General features: G+C 48.2%; 1 protein-coding gene across 2 annotated transcripts in view; it reads right to left on the bottom strand.

Annotated features, from left to right (window-relative positions):
* Nucleotides 1–21,135, bottom strand: part of WWC3 (WWC family member 3) — a 116,268-nt gene that overhangs the window by 56,871 nt on the left and 38,262 nt on the right. For both annotated transcript variants that reach the window (XM_035029685.1, XM_035029684.1), the window contains exons 2-5: nucleotides 18,248–18,357; nucleotides 12,710–12,913; nucleotides 3,077–3,153; nucleotides 1,700–1,779 (exon numbers count right to left, since the gene is read on the bottom strand). In XM_035029685.1, the coding sequence (XP_034885576.1) occupies nucleotides 1,700–1,779; nucleotides 3,077–3,153; nucleotides 12,710–12,913; nucleotides 18,248–18,263 (377 nt within the window). In that variant the 5' untranslated portion in view covers nucleotides 18,264–18,357. The remainder of the gene's footprint in view (nucleotides 1–1,699; nucleotides 1,780–3,076; nucleotides 3,154–12,709; nucleotides 12,914–18,247; nucleotides 18,358–21,135) is intronic.

Genomic DNA, 21,135 nt, shown 5'->3' with positions numbered 1-21,135 from the left:
CCGAGAAGAGTAACCACACGGACCCCGGCCACTTGCTCAAGGCTGACTACAGCAAGCTCTGGTGCTGCCCTCCGGACTATTTGGCCCAATGATCGCTGCTCTGGACTGAAGGGGCCTGGCCCCCCCCAGTTCACAAGGTGAGCCCTACCTCCTAATGTGATGGTATATGGAGATGGGGCCTTTTCGGGGGGGGCAATGAGAGTTAGATGAGGTCATGAGAGTGGGGTCCCCATGACAGGGCGAGTGTCTTTAAAAGGAAGAGACACCGGAGACCAGAGCTCCCCACCAGCAGTACGTAAAGACAGGGCCAGGAGGCAGGAAGCAGGCCCTCGCCAGATACCAAATTTGCCAGTGCCTTGATTTTGGACTTCTAGCCTCCAGAACCGTGAGAAGTCAATGTCCGCTGTTTAAGCCCCCCGGTCTCTGGGATTTTGTCATAGCAGCCCTAGCTAAAACCGTCCCATCCCCACTGACTGATGAGAAGAGTAGACACAGAAGGTTTCAGGAAGCACATGCTCAAGTTCAGCAAGTGAAGACAGGCTCTGAATCCAGAGAGAATGGACTCTCAACCGATCGACAAGCATATGATACCCTTTCTCATCCAAGTACTAACCAGGCCCGACCCTGCTTAGCTTCCGAGATCAGACGAGATCGGACGTGTTCAGGGTGGTATGTCTCGAGAAAATCAATTCTTGGCCGCCTGGGTGGATCAGCTGGTTAAGCAACTGCCTTCGGCTCAGGTCATGATCCCAGAGTCCTGGGATCGAGTCCCGCATCAGGCTCCCTGCTCGGCAGAGAGTCTGCTTCTCCCTCTGACCCCACCCCCTCTTGTGCTCTCTCTCTCAAATAAATAAAATAAAATCTTAAAAAAAAAAAGAAAGAAAATCAATTCTTTCAGAAGAGTAAGATCACCATTTATAAAATAACTTTTGCTCACTGAATTTGCTGACTTAATGTAGCTCACAAAAAAGAAATTCAACCCCAAACTCTTAGTAGGGATAAAGTTCTAACTGTAAAGATGCCAATAGGAAGAAGACTTATAGACCAGACTGTCCAATAGGATGTTCTGTGACGATGGGAATGTCCAAGTATCTGTGCTATCCAAGTTGAGAACCACTGGGGGCTCATGTGCCCTCCAGGAAACATCTGACATCTAGAGAGAGTTGTGGCTGTCACAAGTGAGAGGGGGTCAGAGCTAAACATCCTGTGATGCACGAAGAGTCATCTGGTCCAAAATGTCAATCGTGCCAAGGTAGAGAAAATCTACACTAGCCACAGTGACAACCGAGCATTTCAGATGTGGCTATGTAACTGGGGTTCTAAAGTTTTAATTTTATTTCATTTCAATTACTTTAATTCATTTTAAATTTGAGTTTTAGAACAAACAATTTTGAGGCTAAAACGAACAAGACTGGAGTTCAAATTTAAACAGCCACGTGCGTCTTGGACGGTGCAGCTACAGAGAACATGAATAAGTAGAAAATAAAGGTCTTGTTTCCCACGTAGCTCCACTTAAAGGAACCAAGTATCTTCAAGGAAAAGAAAGATTCTGAGGCTTAGGATTGGGGGGAAAGGAGCATAAAGAAAGCATAAAAGGGAACGCCCACGCAGCTGGAGGACACATGCGCAGACACCACACAGGTGAGCCCAAGAGGAAATCGCAGGAAAAGCGCCCCTTCCGGGATCACGGGCAACTCACTCTTGCAGGGTCTCCACCCCCTTCTCCTTGTACTGCAGTTCTTGCTTCATCTGGGTCAGCTCTCGTTTTAATCTGGAAAGCTAAAGACAAATTACGTTGTTGTTGTTGTTTTTTTTCCCAAAAAAAAGCTGTGGTGAAAATGACTTCTACAGTTGTTAGCACTGTCATCTAAGTTCCTGATCGGCTCACGACCCACTGGATCATCTATCCTCTCCACGAATTTCCATCCTCGGGCATACACAGCAGCCATCCTGGAAGGAGTGTCCCCTTAGATACAAGAATCCCGGATCACTGACACGTTCCTGCCTCTGTGGAACCGGCAACTGCTTTCTTTCTCAAGGTAGTGATTTACACATTCCAATCAGCAAACTACGCCATACTCGTTTCATCTTCCCTCTGCTTACTACTTAGATCCCACACGTGAAGTGCTGTTGCTGAAAGCATGCTGTGCTACTAGGGAAAGTCAATCCCCTGAGTGCTTACTTCAACAGACTGAGCACCCACTGCAGGCCTGTGTCAAGACTCAGGGGCTGGGCCTGGCGGCTCGCGTGTCTCGTCAACGCCGCAGGTGTTTTTCTCAGGTGCGCTAGATCCTGAGAACCCCTGCACTGAGACACACCAGAAGAGGCGGCTTCGTTTCCAAGATGTCCCCCTTCCCACACAACCAAGATAAGGGACTGAGGGATGAAACGGGGTGGCACATAACGGATTCCGGTGTCCCTGGGAAGGAGCATCAGAACCGTCTGGTCAAATGCCACTGCAGGAAGGATTTCCCTAGGAATACAGCAACCGGGAAAGACCGGCAGATGCCAAAGCTGCCGAGGGTCAAGGCTGCCATCCCACTAATAAAGGGAAGCAGTCCTTTGAGATCAGGGCCTAATGTCACCAAATCTTTCCAAACTGGGCAGGAGGAGTCTAGCTCTCTGAAAAACACAGAGGGATACAGGCGATTTTTTGTTAGATGGGCTGTGTTTTCAAAAAGAAACTTTCCCGGGTGCCTGGGTGGCTCAGTTGGTTAAGCAACTGCCTTTGGCTCAGGTCATGATCCTGGAGTCTCAGGATCGAGTCCCGCATCGGGCTCCCTGCTCGGCAGGGAGTCTGCTTCTCCCTCTGACCCTCCCCCCTCTCATGCTCTCTCTCTCATTCTCGCTCTCAAATAAATAATAGAAAATCTTAAAAAAAAAAAAAAAACTTTCCCCCTCCTCTTAGAAGAAAGTGAAGAGTAAAACCAAATGTAATGATAATCCACAAAATTGAAAATCTTAACCAAAATATGAGTGTTAGACACACTGACCACCATTAAGTGAACCATGATAAGCAATAGTACATAAAAATACATATGGGGCTTCTAGTTGTGAAAGCACTCATTTTACTCACCCTATCCCGACGACTTGCTATTTCTGCTTTAATTTGGTATGGGTCGTACTTTGTATTTGCTGAATATCCAGAGAAGGCTAAACAGAAGGAAAATATTTTATTTTATAATGGATCCTTTAAAATAAGTAAATACACATAGACAGGAACTTCTAAAATCGATAGTTAATTCTAAGTCTCCGATTGACAAGTTGGCACTGGCTCCTAAGGAATTCACATCTCACATCCTCAAATCTTGATGTTTGATTTCTTCGTGAGGCCTTTCTACGTGATTCCACACGAGAAAATAGATGGCTGTCGGTAAACCGAAACTCGACTGCAAAATTACTGGGGTTAAAAACCACAGATACACTCGGCGGGGTTGGGGGGGGGAAGCTGCACGGCGTGTTGTGCTGCGTGTTTAGCTAGAACACCCCACACAGCTAAGTGCTTCCTTCCACAGCGCAGCACGCGGGGCCCCAACTCCCGAAGAGCCACGGCGCGGTGAGTACGAACAGCCAGTACGTGGGGGTGAACGCGACGCGGAGGGCTGCCGAGCTGTGTGCCGAGCACAGCCAGCCAGACGGCACGAGCCCTGCCAGCGATCCGGCAGCTCGAGCCCGTCGCGGCTGCTTGCCATCGCTACCGCCCTGCTCGCCTCCCTGCACTGCTTTTTCGTGACGCTTCTGTCTCCTCTCTCTTAGGCTGCGCAAGCCGTCCGCTTGTGTGCGGCACTGACGCAGTCTAGCCCTGCCCTAGCTGGTGGGGCGTTCCCCTGTCTTCATCTGCGGCCACCCCACGCTGGTGTGACCGGCCTCCGGGTCACTGACAGTAACTTCACGTGCTCAGAAGACCCATCTGCAGTGCCAGCATCTTTCCTTGACTCCTTTGATCTGGCTACTGAAGGGTGACTGTCATTCAGGTAACTAGGTGCCAACGGCTAGAAACTAGCTCAAAATCCTTTCCTGCCTTTGTAACAGAAAGGATGGCTCAGAGTCATCAAGTGGCTTACACAGCAAGATTGTTTAATAGCCTCAACTAGAACTACATCCGAAGTGAATTTGAGCAGTTCGGATAGCTCTTTAAAAACCAGTTCTATAGGGCGCCTGGGTGGCTCAGTCGTTAAGCGTCTGCCTTCAACTCAGGTCATGATCCCAGGGTCCTGGGATCGAGTCCCGCATCGGGCTCCCTGCTCCGCGGGAAGCCTGCTTCTCCCTCTCCCACTCCCCCTGCTTGTGTTCCTGCTCTCTCTATCTCTCTCTCTGTCAAATAAATAAATAAAATCTTAAAAAAAAAAAAAAAAACAAAACCAGTTCTATAAAGAACTTACTACTGAAGTCCCTATCAGTCAGAATTTCAAACCATTAGAATCTACTAGAAATAAATATCTGGAGGAGCTACGCATTTGCCAACTTTATCTCAAATGTTCTTATATTTAGAATCGTAATCTCTCGAAGACATGGAGTAAGATATTTTTAAAATAGAATTCTTTCTCAGATGAAGACTATTTCCAAACCCTACAACGTCCATCTTGACAGACTCTTTGGCTTCATTTAAGATCAGTACTGAAAGCCACACCTGATACAAAGCCCTTAAGAGTCAGAAATCATTTCTGTAAAATCTCCACATTAAACTCCTGGGACTTAAAGCTTTCCCAGACCCGAGCCGAGGGGACTTCCACTTGGACCCAGGTAAGAAGCCAATGAGCCCAGGGCTCGCAGACTCCTCACTTCCCTGTGTGTCACCCTGCATTTGAGGAAGACAATGCCCACAGTTATCACCTGGGATTGTTCCCATATGGGATAGAAAGGAACCCTGTTACCCAAGTCCAGGGAAGTTAACTGCAATGTGAAACAGCAGTAACCACGGTCTGAAATCGTCGCCACAAAACTCCTACGCAATTTCATAGGGAAAATTAGCAGAGAGACTTGAGATAACAGGATACAGTTTGACAAACACACAGCAACCTGTCCCCCAGTTCTCCTTCCTAACTCACGGGACCCTGAGCTTGTTGGGGATGCACCTCTCCCCTGGGAGACTCGGCGTGTGCCCAGTCCTGGAGGGGGAGGGAGCCTGATAAGCCACGGCCTCACTGAGCGCCGAATCCAGCCCACTGCCGGAGGATTCAGTTAATGGGACGAGAGATGTCCTTTGTTCGGGTCCATGGGAGTTAGCCTTTTGTGTTACTTACAGCTGAAACCATCCTAAATGACAGAATAGGTTTTACCTATGTAGGTAGCATTCAAGGTTAGCTTTGCTACGGTCTCTAAAATTGTAAAATTCAAGGACTGGGAGGAGGGAAAAGGCAACTCAAGTACCTAAAACAGCGAGTGCATTTATCTTCAAATGCTAAGGAGAGTTGTGAACACTGGCATAACTTTTAATAATATAATTGAACTTATAAAGACAAACTCTTAGTTCCTTACCTCTGCCAGTAAGTCCAACGTAACCCATCTCTGGAGTCCAAGGAATACCTCAGGACTCCAGGCTCCATTTTTCACGGCACACGCTCCACAACGTTTAAAAAAAAGAATTATCTTTCTCTGTTAAGACATGTCTCCAATCTCAAGGTTTATGATAAATATCAGACTCTCACCTCTAAAGCTTTCTTCTCTCTTGAAGACTTGAGTGGGCACTACTATTAAACAGCTTAAGGAGTCCACTCAGGCATATGGTAGTACTTTGGGGGATGTAAGAACAAGGTTACGGTCCACCTGGACCACAGCAACGTAAACTATTAGACCTTGCTATTAGAAGGTGCCTTTCACATTTATTTCATCTATTCTCATAAAATCTGTGTGAGAGTGGGGCGCCTGAGTGGCTCAGTTGGTTGGGCATCCGACTCTTGATTTTGCTCGGTCGTGATCTCGGGGTTGTGGGATTGAGCCCCACATCAGGCTCCGTGCTCAGCATGGAGCCTGCTTGGGATTCTGCCTCTCTCGCCCTCTGACTGTCCCACCCCACCCCTGCCTGCGCTTGCTCACTCTCTGTCTCTCTAAAGTAAAATAAATCTCTTTTAACAAAATCTTTGTGAGAGACGATGATTACATTTCCCCACTTGACAGAGACTAAGTTTGTAGTGACTCGATCTGCATCAGTCAAAAAGGGACTTCTCTCTGACACTTGCGCTCCTGTGGGCCAGCTGCCCACGATTCTTCAATCAGATCAGCTCTCCCAGCGGGAGAAGGCATGGCCCTCCAGCACTTAGATGCTGCAGACCCCAGTACTGACGTTGGATTTCAATTTTATGGCATACTGAAAAGGGAAAACACGTATGCTGCGGTGTCTGTCTGTCTCTGCCTCCCTGTTTCCCTGCTCCACACAGGCCTCCTCTGTGCTGTGAGAACCTGAGATCACCTGAGGGGACGACACGCTTCTCGGAAGACCGCTCCTTAGGACCAAGTGTGCACCTCCAGGCGTCAGCACTGTAGGGAGGTGCTCAAGGAAGCCAAGAGAACTCTGGCAGAAAGGACGGCAAGCCCTGACAGTTCCCATGCTGACAGGTACTAATTTACCAGAGCAGCGACAAAGGCACGCATGTAAATAACCCAGGCCAACAGAGGACATGACATTTGTTTTTTTAAAGGCACCATAAGCAAAGGAAGAAAAAAATCGAACAAGCCCACTCAGAGGTGACCTAGAGAAATAACACAGGATGCCACCAAATTCAAACCAAGCATTCTCTCAGAAATGTTCTCTAGGGCGGACTAGGGGATTATCTCTCAATAGACACGGATACTCTGCAATCACCTTCAAGATTGAGTCTTACCAACTAATAACCTGTGAAAAACGCTGCGTGATCCATTTTTCTCCCGCCAGCTCCAACATGCTTGCATGAAGGAAAACAAAAGGTTGAACGGATGGACTGTGGCCATCATCCCAACCTAGACAGTAGAGGAGAAACCCTCTTCAGGATAACCAGTGGAAGACAGTCTTTGTGGGATGGGCTTAAAGCCTCAGAAAGAATGTTGGCAAAACTGCTAACTGATAAGGTCAAGCTTCACCACCACCTAACCCAGGAATTCAGGGTGGGTCAGCGCTTTCTCACGGGAGATTAGGCCAACTCTCCCAACCACCCAAAGATACTTTTGGTGCAGACTTCCGGTAGTTCCTAGGAGCTAGGATAACAAAGTCATATGCCTGCTGCTGGAAGGGACCATCACAAGTCAATCTAGACTACTGGATTCCCAACTCTGGGAATCACCTGGGATGCTTTACAAACAAATGTCTGGCCCCCACAACCAATCAGATCAAAATCTCTGGGCGTGGGGCCCAGGCAGCAGCTTTTAAAAGCCCCTCAGGAGATTATACCCTGTAGCCAGGGTTCGGAGCTATTGGTGTAGACCAGGGGTTGGGAAACTTCTTCCGCAAAAGGCCGGATAGTAAATACTTTTGGTGTTGTGGGCCATATGGTCTCTGTCTCAACTCCTCAACTCTGCTGTTGTAGCTACTACAGACAATAGGTAAGTGAGTCGATGTGGACGTGTTCCAATAACACTTTATTTATAAACAGCCAGAGTGGACAAGAGTCCGCCCAAAGGCCACACATAATTTGCTGACCTGTGGATTAGACTATAATTTACCCTGCAAATGGTCCTATACTTCGACCGAATGCATCCGGAAGCTAAAGTTTCTCAGGAAGACCGAACGATTAGCTCCAGAATAAAAGCTTCCGACATAACCAACGTATTCAGTGGGAAAGGCAAAGAGAAGAACACACTACAATGAAGAAAGCAGGGCATCTTCTTCTAGATGAGGAATCAATTCATTCTTCACCCAGAGAGAATTAGCGCTCACTGTATGAAATAAATGCATGCAACTGGAGACAAATTTTAAAGTAAATTTAAAAAAAGAAAAAGACCTCCCTCTTTCCACCGCTAGATATGAGCAATGTTAACAAGTTAATGAAGCAAAGTGTACAAAACAGTGACTTAATGCAAAGCAAATACAAATGTAACCACCCAAGTCAAGAAACACAAAGGTCTCCAACTGTCAGGTAGTACTTTCACTTTTCAATTTTTGTAGTGATCCTGAAGGCTGCAAGAAATTCTTTCACTACAACAATTTTAATAAAACTCCTCTGCCAGCAACACAACACAACACGTGAAGAAAGTAGGAGAAAACTACAACACGGAGCTGCAGAGAAGTAGCAGCTGAGCAGCTCCTGCCCTGCGCTCTACGGAGCATAAAATAGGCCTGGGTACCGAGCAGCCCCCAGAAATAAAGCAGAGTAGGGTTCTTAGTCTCACGGGGACATGTACGCTCAAATCCAGCCAGCATCTGAATCTGTTTTGCTCAGGGACACAAAAAGGTCAAGGCTTGGATATTCTTAAGATACCAGATGGCCCAATATTGACACAAAATCTCTTCTCTCCAGTGAATGGAGTTTTATTCTGGTGATTTCCAGAACTCAGGGAGAAATCTGTGAAGGGTGTGGCAGAAATGCACCTCCCTTACTCCCACCCTCCTTCGTACCCTTCTGCTCCAATATTAAAAATGGCTGTTTTAGTTAATTCCTCTGTTCACCATCATTGCCTTATTTTCCCCACCATCCGCCATTAGGGATAAATCGTGTCCCCAACATTTAGTATTTACCAACAGCAGGTGCTAAGTAAGTATCTGTTGGAAACTAAATGAATAGTTTGGCAACCCTACCATGGGCCACAAGAAAGCCAAGAAGCAGATGGTGCTCTGCCTTCCATTTGCCCCTTTTAGTGTTGCAAAATTGCCAGATGACTTGTCCATTTATAATCGGTCTTTATTTCCAGATAACTTGAACAATGAGAGGGCAAGGTGTTTCAAAAAGCACGATTAGCTCTTTTGCGCTGCCTCTCCCATGTCTAGGAAACAGTACAAGGCACTGAAGGCCACGTACACAAACAGATCTCGGTTCAAGTCCAAGCTCTACCATTTACTGGCTATGTAAACTTGAAGAAGTAACTTAGCCTTCCCAGGATCGTTTCCCATGTGTACAACAAAGACAGCGTCATGTACCTCAGAATGTTGCAATCCCAACAATGCAGAGATAATAACACTAGCCCACTGAATACTGGCTCTTTTCCCTTCAAGTCATTGCCGATGAAGGAAGTAATGAGAAGTAAGTCCAGATGTTATTCTGTTCCCAGTACGAGAGCACGGAGACGCCTCCCTGCTTTAGACGACTAGCCCTGACAGCAATCTGGGCTGTGTGAGACCGGCGTGGCCAGAGAGAATTCCTTTGAGTCATCTAAAAGAGTTTTCCTCATCGTAATTGGTAGTTCAGGTTAAATGGCAAGCTGGAAAGAACTTCGTTAGAACCCCAGAGACAGCAGCAACCTGGTAAAGCACTTAGATTAAGTCCTAGATTCCATTCTGAGTCTTTTCCCAGATGAGCCGAGAGGCCCTGGCAAAATCCACTGGCATCTCCAGCCCTTCATGAAAACAGGCAGGCCCAATGTGGCCCCCGAGGCCACTTCCACAAGTGGATGCAGAGACCGCGTCTACATAGACACTTCTAGCAGGTCGGGATTCTGATGAGCGTGCCAGAATCTCAAGTCAACACTACAGAGTCATCTGCTTCCTCTACTAAAGGTTTCCTCATGCACCACTCAGGACAGCATCTTGAGTATTGTTTTTTTACTGGGCAGTCATTAAATTCTACGGAGCACAGGAAGGAATATAACTGAGTGCAATTCCCTACTTGCCCAAATGTCAAGGGAGAGAAAAGCCCATGGAAATACAAACACTGATGCTGAGGGATGTCCCAGCATTAAAGGACTACAAGTTCTCCGCGCTCTTCATCTGCGTGCTCAGCTTTGCCCTGGGACTCCTCCTCTCCTGCTTCCCCCAGGGCTGGGTGTGGAGTCCAACGGGGTGCTCGATGGTCGTCCTAACCCTGCATCCGCAAGGGCTCAGGTCCCCAGCCCCCACCTTCACTGCAGCCGAAGTCTTGGAGGCATGGGTAGTAGGCAATCTTCCCTTGAGGCAATTTGTCTTTTTCAATCACTGGCAAGAAACTTCCTGCCAAATTTTTCTGATATGTCTTTCTCCCATTCCATTCTTATTAGAAGAACTGACTGGAGATCCTTTGGAGACTTAACCAAACCCAACTAGGGGACAGATAAGGTCCCTAAAGGCTACTGGGAAGAAACATTCTATTAGGTTGAATCATATGAGACTGCCAATATTCAGCCCTTTTTAAGCTACAAAAACAACAACTTCATATGGTTCAACCTAGCTTCTGTCAAGTCACTTTTCTAACAGGCTTCAAATCGCTAACCCTACGCTCTCAGAAACAGTTATAAGCCTCCGCAGCAGCCAGGTGTGACCTCGGAAGTACCAAGGCCATGGGCTTCTAACGCTATGAGGCCACTGAGGGAGACCATATGCTGGGCCATAAGTCATCTCAGTAGAATCCCAAAGACTGAAATCTTACATGGGTAGTTCCTGACCACAATGGAATTCAATTAGAAATCAACAACATGACATCTTTAACAAGTGTCAATAACTGACTTTTAAAGAACCCCGGGTCAAAAAAGAAACTACAAAGGACATGAGAAACCATTCTGAAATGACTGAAAAAATACCAACATTTGTGGCATGTAGTTAAAGTTGCACTTCATGAAGAATTCATACCTTTAGAGGTCATGTGAGAAAGTAAGAAAGCTCTCAAATCAATGATCTAAGTTTCTACTTTAGGAAGCTAGGAAAGGAAGAACAGAGTAAAGCCAAACTAAGAAGCAGGAAGAAAATAATAAAGAAGAGAAATCAATAAAATAGAAATGGACAAGAAACGGGAAAAGAAAAAAAACCAAAAAACCCAAAAGCCAGTTTATTGTAAAGATAAATACAATCAATAAAAGTTTAGCTACGCGGATTTGAAAAAAAAAAAAGACACAAATTATTAGTATCAGGAATGAAAGGACACCACTTCGGAGTGTCTAGATATTAAGAAAATGGTAAGGGAATTCTACAAACAGCTTTATAAACTTGACAACTTAGGTCAGCAGTTGGCAAATTCCCTGCAGGCCGAATCAAGCTTGTTACCTGTGTTCACACTTTGCTCAGAGCAAGCCACACACATTGGTTTATGTATTGTCCCTAGCTGCTTTTGCACTATAAAGACAGGTTGAGTAGTTGCAACGGAGACCATATGGCCCACAAAGCCTAAAGTATTTACTATCTAACCCTTGATAAAAATTTATAGTTACAAACATTCCCACAATGAACTCAGGTCCAGATGGCTTTTCTGGTGAATTCTATCACGTTCCATCAAATACCAATCCCACACAAACTCTTTCTGAGAAGAGAAGAGGAAGGAACGCTTCCCATTTCATTCTGTGAGGCCTGATACCCAAAATCAGAGGAAGACATTATAAAAAAAGAAACTCTGGAGATAACCTGCCCCTCAAAATTAGCACTGGGCTGAGCACTGCATTCTGACGGATAGTTAAAACAAAAGCCAAAAACCAAAAAAAATCTCGTAGATAACGATATTTGAAGAACAAGAGATAAGACGACCTGGAAACAACCGTTAAACCCGAGTCCTGACCTTCTCTCAGGGAGCGCGATGCAGACCTGTCTTCAATTCCTGTTACAGAGCGGACACCCCACCCCTCTCCTCCCCACAGCTTGTGAGGCCTATTCACCTTCCACAGCAGTTGCAGTAAGAAAGACCTCTGGCCCCCTGGCCTTAACTCCATTCTGACTTGCAACCCAGACTAAAGCTCTGACCGTGTCTTTAAAGCTCAAGGCTGTGTCACCAGAGCCAAATGCCCGGCAACGTGGCAGTCACGACACGGGTAAGGCCCTCCACGTCTCAGCCCTTAGCAGCAGCATTTCCACACGTTCTTCCCAAGCTCACTGGCACCCATAACACTCCCGGCCCTGTGCACCTGTGATGGGCTGTTCGGTCTGGCAACTCTTGTTGGGAGGGGACAGGCTCCAGCGATGACTGACCGTGTCCGTAACAACATGCTTTGGGTTCTGAGACTGGACCGGGTTCCTTGAACACCTGAGCATCTGCTGAGTACTAATGAAATGGGGGCCCACGTCCAGCAGCCTCGAAAACTAAGGGGGATTCCCTCTGAGAACATCAGTGTGCGTCCGTCTCACTGAGGGTGGGGGAAGAGCATCCCCCCGACCCCCTGGGCTACACTGAGTTCCTCCACCTTCAGCGGACTGCCCCACAAAGGACTCTAGAAAGAAACAGGTGCTCGACACGGGCGACGGCTCCCGAATCTCTCCAGGCAGGAGGCAGGATCACCGAAACCGCTGTGTGACCTTCCCAAGGTGATCTATTCACGGCAGAGATCTCTGGGGGAAGCCCCTTTCCGCACTGACAAACACGACACGTGAGGTGGTTTCATGTCGCTACTGGAAACTCGCCTATTTTCTCCCTTCCCCACCCGGACGGAAGGTCTTGGGGGCAGGGACCTCTGCGTTCCTGGGCTCCGCCGTATCCCGGGCCCGGGCACAAGGCAGGCACTTGAGAAACCGTCGCTAAGCAGTGGCTGCAGGCTATGCCTGACTCCAGAGCACAACACTGACTCCCTAACAGGATGCGCTGAGGAACTCTAGGAAGCGGGCTTGCCCGAGTCAAGTTCGGGGTCTGCGGGTAACCTAGTGCAGAGGGGGCTTCTCAAGTCACGCACGTGAGCCCCGGAGGCGGTGACTCACAGCCGGTGTAGGAGCGGGTGTCGTCCTCACACATTCTGTGCAGCTGCTGGTACTCCTCCTGAGCCAGCTCGAACCGCTGCTGCTTAATCTGGTAGATTTCTTTCTTGGCATTGAGAGCCTCCTGGGCTACGATCAAATACTCCTTCAGCATCCGTTCCTGCTCTCGCCGCCACTGTTCTCTGGGATCCTCAATCTGGGTAAGCTCTGAAATGGAAAGGGTGAGAACGTAAGTGACTTAAGAGTAAAATCTTGGGCACCTGGGTGGCTCAGTTGGTTAAGCGACTGCCTTCCGCTCAGGTCATGATCCCGGAGTCCTGGGATCGAGTCCCGCATCGGGCTCCTGGCTCGTCGGAGAGCCTGCTTCTCCCTCTGACCCCATCCCCTCTCATGCTGTTTCTCTCTCTCTCTCTCAAATAAATAAATAAATAAAATCTTAAAAAAAAAAAAAAGAGTAAAATCTTTAGGCCGACCAACAGTCATGCAGTCATGCAAAGGGGCGATGTGAAAATTAACTGCCAGGATGCACATTATGGAAGCATCTACATAACAAAACTTCCTATAGCGCAGAACACCTTCTGTTCACATACCCACAGTTGAGACGAGAAGAAAACTCTACGGACATGCAAAGGTTGGCTGGAGGGGGGCAGAAGACGATACCACACAATTTTTCACACCGTGAATAAACACTGGCGGAGATGAAACCAAATGAGCTCATCACCGTCAAACTAACGGCTATTTCCAACCTTCTTCTCGCAGACTTCTTTGGCTCGGGATGCCCCTCTGATCCAGCTTGCTCCCCTCCCCCTTGCCTTCACACCACACCTGCAGCCCTTCTGCGATGTTTGTGACCTTCCTCACCTCCTCCCACCTATAAATTCTCCCCTTTTCCACTCCGGCTTCCTCACTCTACAAGGGAGGCTCATGCCTCCCTCTGGCTCCAGCCTCTCTCCTGGGTTCCCATTCTCCTTCCAACTGCCCCCTACACACATCTCCCCCTGGAAGGACCCAGAGTAATTCTAGGTCGTTCGTCCAAAGCAGAACTTATTCTCACACAGCGTCCTTTTACTACCGAAACCGGAAGCAAATAGTGACACCGCAAGCACATGCTTATTCTTCTGCCTCGCCTCTCGAAGTGAGCGGCATCATCTGGATCTACCCACTTAGCCAACCTGGGGTTCATCCCCAGAGAGTGCCTGCTCTTCTCCCTCACCCAGAATATTCCATGGGTCATCAAGAACTGGTGATTCCTGCCCCTAGATATAATAATGACTGGCTACACACCCTTCACTCCCTCTCCCCTGAGTTCGCTCAGATCCTCATGACACCTCTCCAAAACCACGCAGGCTTCCTGCCTTATCCCACCAAAGGCCATGCTCAGTGCGCTCACCAAAGTCGCCTTCCTAACTCTGCTCGCAATTCTTTAGCACATGAGTATCTTCTATTAAAGCAATATCCTCTGCATGATGTCGGAGTCCCGAGACTAACTCACCAGCTTCATTTCTACCTTCTGTCCTTTCCCCAGGATGAATTTTTCCAAAGTGCTGCAGCTTCTGTCCTTTCTGCCCACCAGGAAACCCTACCACCTTCCAAGTCTCTTTCTGAAAGCAGCTCCTTTCTGAAGCCTCCTCGGCCCCTGCAAGCACACACGCCTCCGTGCCATGGGGAGGACTGCAGTTCTTGCCGCTGGGCGCCTAACTGCTTCCATGTTTCTGTTTCCCTCCTACTAAACTGCAAGCCCCTCAAAGGCAGGCACGCGGCCTCAGTCGGCGTTCTAGTCTCAGGAGCTTTCGGTCATCCAAAAGCCAGAAGCCATCGGCAACTGTTGAATGCAAGCTCACTGAATGTGGAACGGACGGGGCAGTCGGCTCTGCAGGCAGAGGATTACACTCCCAAAAGCTGATCCTGAGACTGAGGAGGCAGACTGAGCAAACGGGCCAGACACCCAGACTCGGAGAAGGCTCCCCTCCTTCACTGCGACAGATCTCTTAAGGGACATTTCAACACAAGTGTTGCCTCCATTAAGTAAAAAATGCAAAGCCGTGTCCCTGTTCCAAACTTTGAGACCCCGGGCTGTGGTGGCTGTTTTAACGATGACATATTGGTAAGTACATGCAAAAGTAAGGGAGAGCTCAGAGAAGTGCTGGCAAAATTCCCCCAACCCAAATTCTAAATAAATATGCAATACACCATATAACTAACTAGAATTTAAATAAAAATTTGAAAAAATAGAAAGCAAGCAAGCAAGCAAGCAAAATAACTCTTTTAAAATGTACCTGGGGAGCTCTCCTCTATTTGCTAGTTGAGATGCTACCTGACTCACAAATCGTTTCATAAAGCCAATTAGATCTTAATAAATAAATAAATAAATTTAATTAAGTGTGCTTGGCCAGGACTGTAACAACAGCCAAAAGGTGGAAACAGCCTTAATTCCAGCATCTGATGAGTGGATAAATAAAACGTGGCCTATCCGTACAATGGCAGGTTATTCCGCCGTAACAAGGAATGAAGTGCCGCTTCATGCTACAACACGCATGAACCTCACACACGTCATACTGAGTGTAAGAAGTCAGACACAAAAGGCCACATAGTGTATGATTCCATCTATATGAAATGTCCAGAAGAGGCAAATCCAGAGAGACAGAAAGGAGATTTCATGGTGGCCAGGGGCTGGGAGGCTGGAGGGGGAATGGGGAGTGACGGCTCATGGGTTCCACATTTGACTTTGGGGTGATGAAATGTTCTGGAACCAGACAGAGGTGGTGGCTGTACAACGCAGAACACACCAAATGTCCCCAAACTCTATACCTGAAAATGGTTAATTTTATGTTCTGTGGATTTCACCTCAAAATGGTTGAAAAAGTAAATGTCATGTCACGTTTACCTTACCACAGACACACACACACACACACACACACACACAAGTGCTTGCTAGGATGTTCCAAGGAAGTTCTCCGTTTAAACCGCCTTCCGCCAATATTCCCTACCCCCCTTCACAGTGCCACCCCAGGCCCCTACTGGAAAGCCCCTCCAGGCCTCAAAAGCTCACACCAGGAAATAAGAAACCAAATACAACAACAAAAATCAGGGTCCTGAGCTAGCCCGGAGTTCACATTCCGTGGGCCTGGGGCGGGGCAGAGTCACGGCTGTGTCCACAGCACTGAGGACCGCCGTGGCCCGCGGCCATGGCCCGCACTCTGCCCAGCACACCAGACGCTCTTGGGGGCCTCGAAGGCGGTCAACCCGGGTCCCTCTGGTTGACCTGCACGGTTCTAATTTAATATCTGACTCCTCAGGTTCCGTGCCTTTAAAGAGTTTTAGAGGTGTGCTATGAAGCCTTGGGTTCTCAGGAGAAAGTTTTCTGGAACGCAGTGTTTGGCCTCCATGTACATTTTATTACAACAATAATAACCTTTCCTGTTCCTGGGGAAAAAAAAAAAAGTTGGGTTCTCTGATGTCTTCATCACCCGCAGTGCTGAGTCATCCCACTTATACTCAGTGGCTAGAAGAAAGTCCTTGGTGGCTACTCAGTTTTTGGGTTCATGGCCACGTCTAGAGTGTCATGAGGAATCCTTGAGGGTAGACACTGGGTCTCACTTCCCTGCGTCCCCAGAGCCCAAAGAGTGGCCAGCACAGAGAGGCGCTCTCAAACATTCCCTGTGACAGCGAGCAGGTGAGCGAGAATGCCCACAGCAAAGAAGGGGGCACAGAGGGATGAGGATGTTGGGTTTACAAGAGAGGCGAGCCAGAACGGGTCCAGGACCTCAGTGGCAGGCAGACTTTCCAGAAAGGTTGGGTAGGGCAGATGCCTCTGCCATTCAGTAATACCACCTGGGCTCGGAGAGGCCAAAGACTGCTGATGAAGGCCCGGTGCACATGTGCCCAGGCCCATGGGGCAGCAGCCCTCACCTGCGGGGGCGTCCCTCACCTGCGGGGGCTGCCCACCAGCAGCCGGGAAGGGAGGCCCAGACAGCAAGACACCTCGAACACCGACCATCGTGAGGCACCAGGTCAGCTGGGGCTACAGGGAGGGCTGCCCTCCAGGAGCCTCACTAAGCGCCGCTCTCTGTCCGGTGGCTGGTGGATTTACCCAGAAGCCCTCCTGCCCCTTAGATAACTGCCTGGGAGCGCAGATGAGCCAGGGCAGTTCCTCTCCCCAATGCCCAGTCTTCGGGTAAGGGTTGCAATCAAGTGCAAGGCTGACCACCGCGCATCAGAAATTCCACTGCCCCAGGACTGAGAAAGGAAGTCTCGCCATTCAGGTTTCCGAATGCTGACTCGGGAGGCTGGCCAGGAGGCGCCAATGCGGGAATCGGCCCCAAAGACACCAACCTGGGTCGACCGCACTAAGGGGACGTGAGGAGCCATGGGACCGGAGTGAGCAAAGAGCTTCAGATGGCTCACGGGCTCGGCATCGTGCGGCCTCCGGCCCTCCCGGCCTCCCCCGCCCACACTTAATGCACTGAAGGACAGAAAACCCGCCGAGGGGAAGCCACGCTTCATGTCCCCAGGAGTGAAGAATGATTAAATGACAGAAACACTGAGGGTAGCTAGAATGAAAATGGGAGAGAGTGCAAAAGTGGGAATCTGAGAGAGAAGTGGAGCCCCCCGCTGGGACCAGATGGAGGAAGGCTGATGAAGGGGCGGCAAGCCAGGAGTGAGGGGCAGAGACCAGCATGGAGCCTGTGAACCGGGGTGTGCCAACGTCGGCCCCACGGCCACTCGGGGCGCAGCGCGTTGTGCGGCGGGCTGTCCCGCGCAGCGCACGAAGTTCAGCAGCAGCCCTGGCCCCTGCCCACTCGACGCCCACTAGCTCCTCTCCCGGGCGCAACAACGGAAAATGCCTCCAGACGTTGCCAAGCGGTCCTGGGAAGCAAGATTAGCCCTGGTCGAGAGCCACGGCTCTACCCAGTTCTTCCAAGAGCTGTAAGTCTTTTTTTTTAAAGATTTTATTTATTTATTAGAGAGCGAGCGAGAGAGAAACAGCATGAGAGGGGGGAAGGTCAGAGGGAGAAACAGGCTCCCCGCCGAGCCGGGAGCCCGATGCGGGACTCGATCCGGGACTCCGGGATCATGACCTGAGCCGAAGGCAGTCGCTCAACCGAATGAGCCACCCAGGCGCCCCTCGAGCTGTAGTCTTTACACAGTTTTCTCCCTTCACAAAGATCACAAAGGCTTGGTGTATTGAAACTGAAACTGAATGTGTAAGACAAAATGAAGTTAAGGTAATCACTTGGACATTTATTGTTCCAAGCACTTGTAAGCTCCACTTTGTAATAAACAACCTTCTCATTATGAAAGATATTTCTATTTCCACACTGCCTGGGAAATGTATTCCCTTTATTAGGCATTAAAACCGTCCATTAAACATATCCCGTGCAATCCTGGGCAACACACAAGCAAAGGAGCCACACAACGGCTTCGCTTTTTGAAGAACTCCACAAACGACAACCTCAGGTTACATTTATAAAATCCAGCTGAATGCTGCATTGGATAGTAACTCATTCACATATAGTAACTCAAATGTGGGCGTCTACTTACTATTTATGTGGTCCATGTAATAAATCCCAATCTGTTTATCGTATACAGTCTCCCATCCTAAAGGAAGTTCATCCCCAACACAATCGGCAAAGGTCAACGGCTTTGTTATCCTGCAAAATAAAATTAGGAAAGCAAATCTGAAAGGTCAATTTCGTTAAGTTTGCTGCATCGACTCTAGAATTAGGTCTTAATACAAAATTAGATATTATCTCATCTAATTGACTGCTTCTGCTCCAACTATTTAGTTGGGATATTAATTCACTGGCTTTGCCTGAATAATATGCAGCAACAATATCAGTACACTCGCAGTTAAAAGCATTCCTATGTCAAAGTGCAACTTTAAATAGCAGCGAAAATAGATATGGACAGTTACAAAACAGGTAAAACGAGCATCTTCTTCCTATGCTTAATGAGGTGATGACACTGGAACCTCCGCAATAGAACACCCGTGTTTTGTTCTCATTCCCTTACAAATGCCCCCCCAAATGTTTCCGTACATGACAGCTTAAGTCTATCTAAAACGTACTGGTTAAGTTTCATCTACCAGAGGTCATCAGTCAAGGAGTTAAACATTACCCCCTGACCAAATGCAAAAAGCCCAGCAAGCCTGGCACCAATACAAGGAGATACCTACTCCATACTGCCTGTGGTCCTTAGACAGTAAGAGTCGGAAATGGCAAAGGGTCCTTTTTGTTTTCTGGAGAAAAACAACAAAAGCACATTGTCTACAGACCTCTCTCTTTGAAGTAAATGTGACTAAGGAAACCTTGGCTTGACATAGATAGATAAAGGGTTTCTCCCAGATAAAGGGAGAACCGCCCCCTCCCCCACATCCCATGATCACATTGATTGACAAGACAGCTGTTGTATAAAATAGGCCACGCCTTATAATTGTCTGAGTCTGGGCAGCTATCTCCTCGGCTGTCTCTATAAATGCACAGTGACTGGTATGCATGGGAATCCGATAACCTAAATTTCACTAACTCAGTCCTCCCACATCTTCTGTTCAAGTCCCTGGCCCCAGGAAAGTGAGATACCGCAACCACAGCCAAACCTCACAAGACCAGTATGAATTCTGAACATGTTATTTCCCCAAACTGGTTAGACAACCAGGCTCTGTCTCTCCCAGTAGCATTTAGAAACCGATAAACACCATCAGAGCGGCATAGATTGTAATTCGTCTTCATTTTACACATAGTTTTAAGATGTTAGAGTCGAGGGGCGCCTGGGTGGCTCAGCTGGTTAAGCAACTGCCTTCGGCTCAGGTCATGATCCTGGAGTCCTGGGATCGAGTCCCCGCATCAGGCTCCCTGCTCAGCAGGGAGTCTGCTTCTCCCTCTGATCCTCCCCCATCTCATGCTCTCTCTCTCTGTCTCATTCTCTCTCTCAAATAAATAAATAAAATCTTAAAAAAAAAATACTAGAAAAAAAAAAAAAGATGTTAGAGTCGATATCAAAACAGCAAAATACAGAAGGTAAAATCCGCCACAGCCAGCCTGCCAAATACAATGCACTCAAAAGTGCACAACATCACAGGATGAGCCTTCGGCATGCCGTCCGTCCCACCATCCCGCAACACCAACGTCCGCAGCGCGATTCCTCGGCAGGCCCCGAATGGCGTGATGGTGGCGCGTTCCAAGTCAAGCAAGTAACAGCAGGGTGTGGTGCGTGATTCCGGTCCCGAAGGGGACCAAACCACAACAAAAACAATGCTACTTTAAGATAAATGGAGTCCTGAGCACATCTCTGCCATTCTAGATTCACATATAAGCTTAGAGAAAAATGCCCAAGCACTGGTGTGTTGTTTTTTGTTTTTGTTTTTTTAAGATTTTTTATTTATTTGACAGAGACACAGCGAGAGAGGGAATACAAGCAGGGGGAGTGGGAGAGGGAGAAGCAGGCTTCTCGCCGAGCAGGGAGCCCAATGCAGGGCTCGATCCCAGGACCCTGGGATCGTGACCTGAGCCGAAGGCAGACGCTTAACGACTGAGCCACCCAGGCGCCCCAGCACTGGTACATTCTAAGCATGTTCACATCTATGATCTCATTTCATCAACAAATAGAGGTGGGAAACCTGACCTTACAGCACTACAGAGCCCAATTCACTTCATTAATTCAGAACTGCTATAAAACTAGGGGCGCCTGGGTGGCTCAGTCGTTAAGCGTCTGCCTTCGGCTCAGGTCATGATCCCAGGGTCCTGGGATCGAGTCCCACATCGGGCTCCCTGCTCGGCGGGAAGCCTGCTTCTCCCTCTCCCACTCCCCCTGCTTGTGTTCCCTTTCTAGCTGTCTCTCTCTCTCTCTGTCAAATAAATAAATAAAAATGTTAAAAAAAAAAAAAAAAGAACTGTCATAAAACTATTTTAAGTTCCTATTTTCATTTTTCGATCCAATAAACAATGCAGGTAATTATAATAACACTTCCATACTTGTTCTAAAAATAAACCAAATGACACATCTACTGTCTCGGTGAATTTTATTGTGGCTTGATACAGAATCTGTATGCCTCGGATTCCACTTTCTTTCCAAACAAAGCATGGAGTTTGTACGGTCATCCACGGAATCAGTACTACAAAGCTAGCCGATGAGGAGGCACGCCTCTCACAGTCCAGCTCACGTCGGAAGCAAGGTCTCTGCACCCACAGAGAAGTTATCGAGTCCTCGCTGTTGGTCTCATCGATCCACAGGGCCCACACTTTGAGCCCATCTACTCACCTGACAGTAGTCTCGACAGGCTCAGTGATGGAAGTTTTCCAACTCCCAAAAGACAGAAGTGGTAAGCTAGAAGGCAAAGACAGGGGTCCCTTGGGCAGGCAGAATGCAGCAAAGGGGCTATCTGACAGCAAGGAGAAGCACATAAACCCACTCCCTGGCTTCACCCATCACAC

This window comes from Mirounga leonina, unplaced genomic scaffold (assembly GCF_011800145.1).
Source record: "Mirounga leonina isolate KUSES-001 unplaced genomic scaffold, KU_Mleo_1.0 Mir_268, whole genome shotgun sequence".
Taxonomy (NCBI): Eukaryota; Metazoa; Chordata; class Mammalia; order Carnivora; family Phocidae; genus Mirounga; species Mirounga leonina.
The sequence above is the reverse complement of the archived record's forward strand: the minus strand, read 5'-3'. Positions and strand labels throughout refer to the sequence as shown.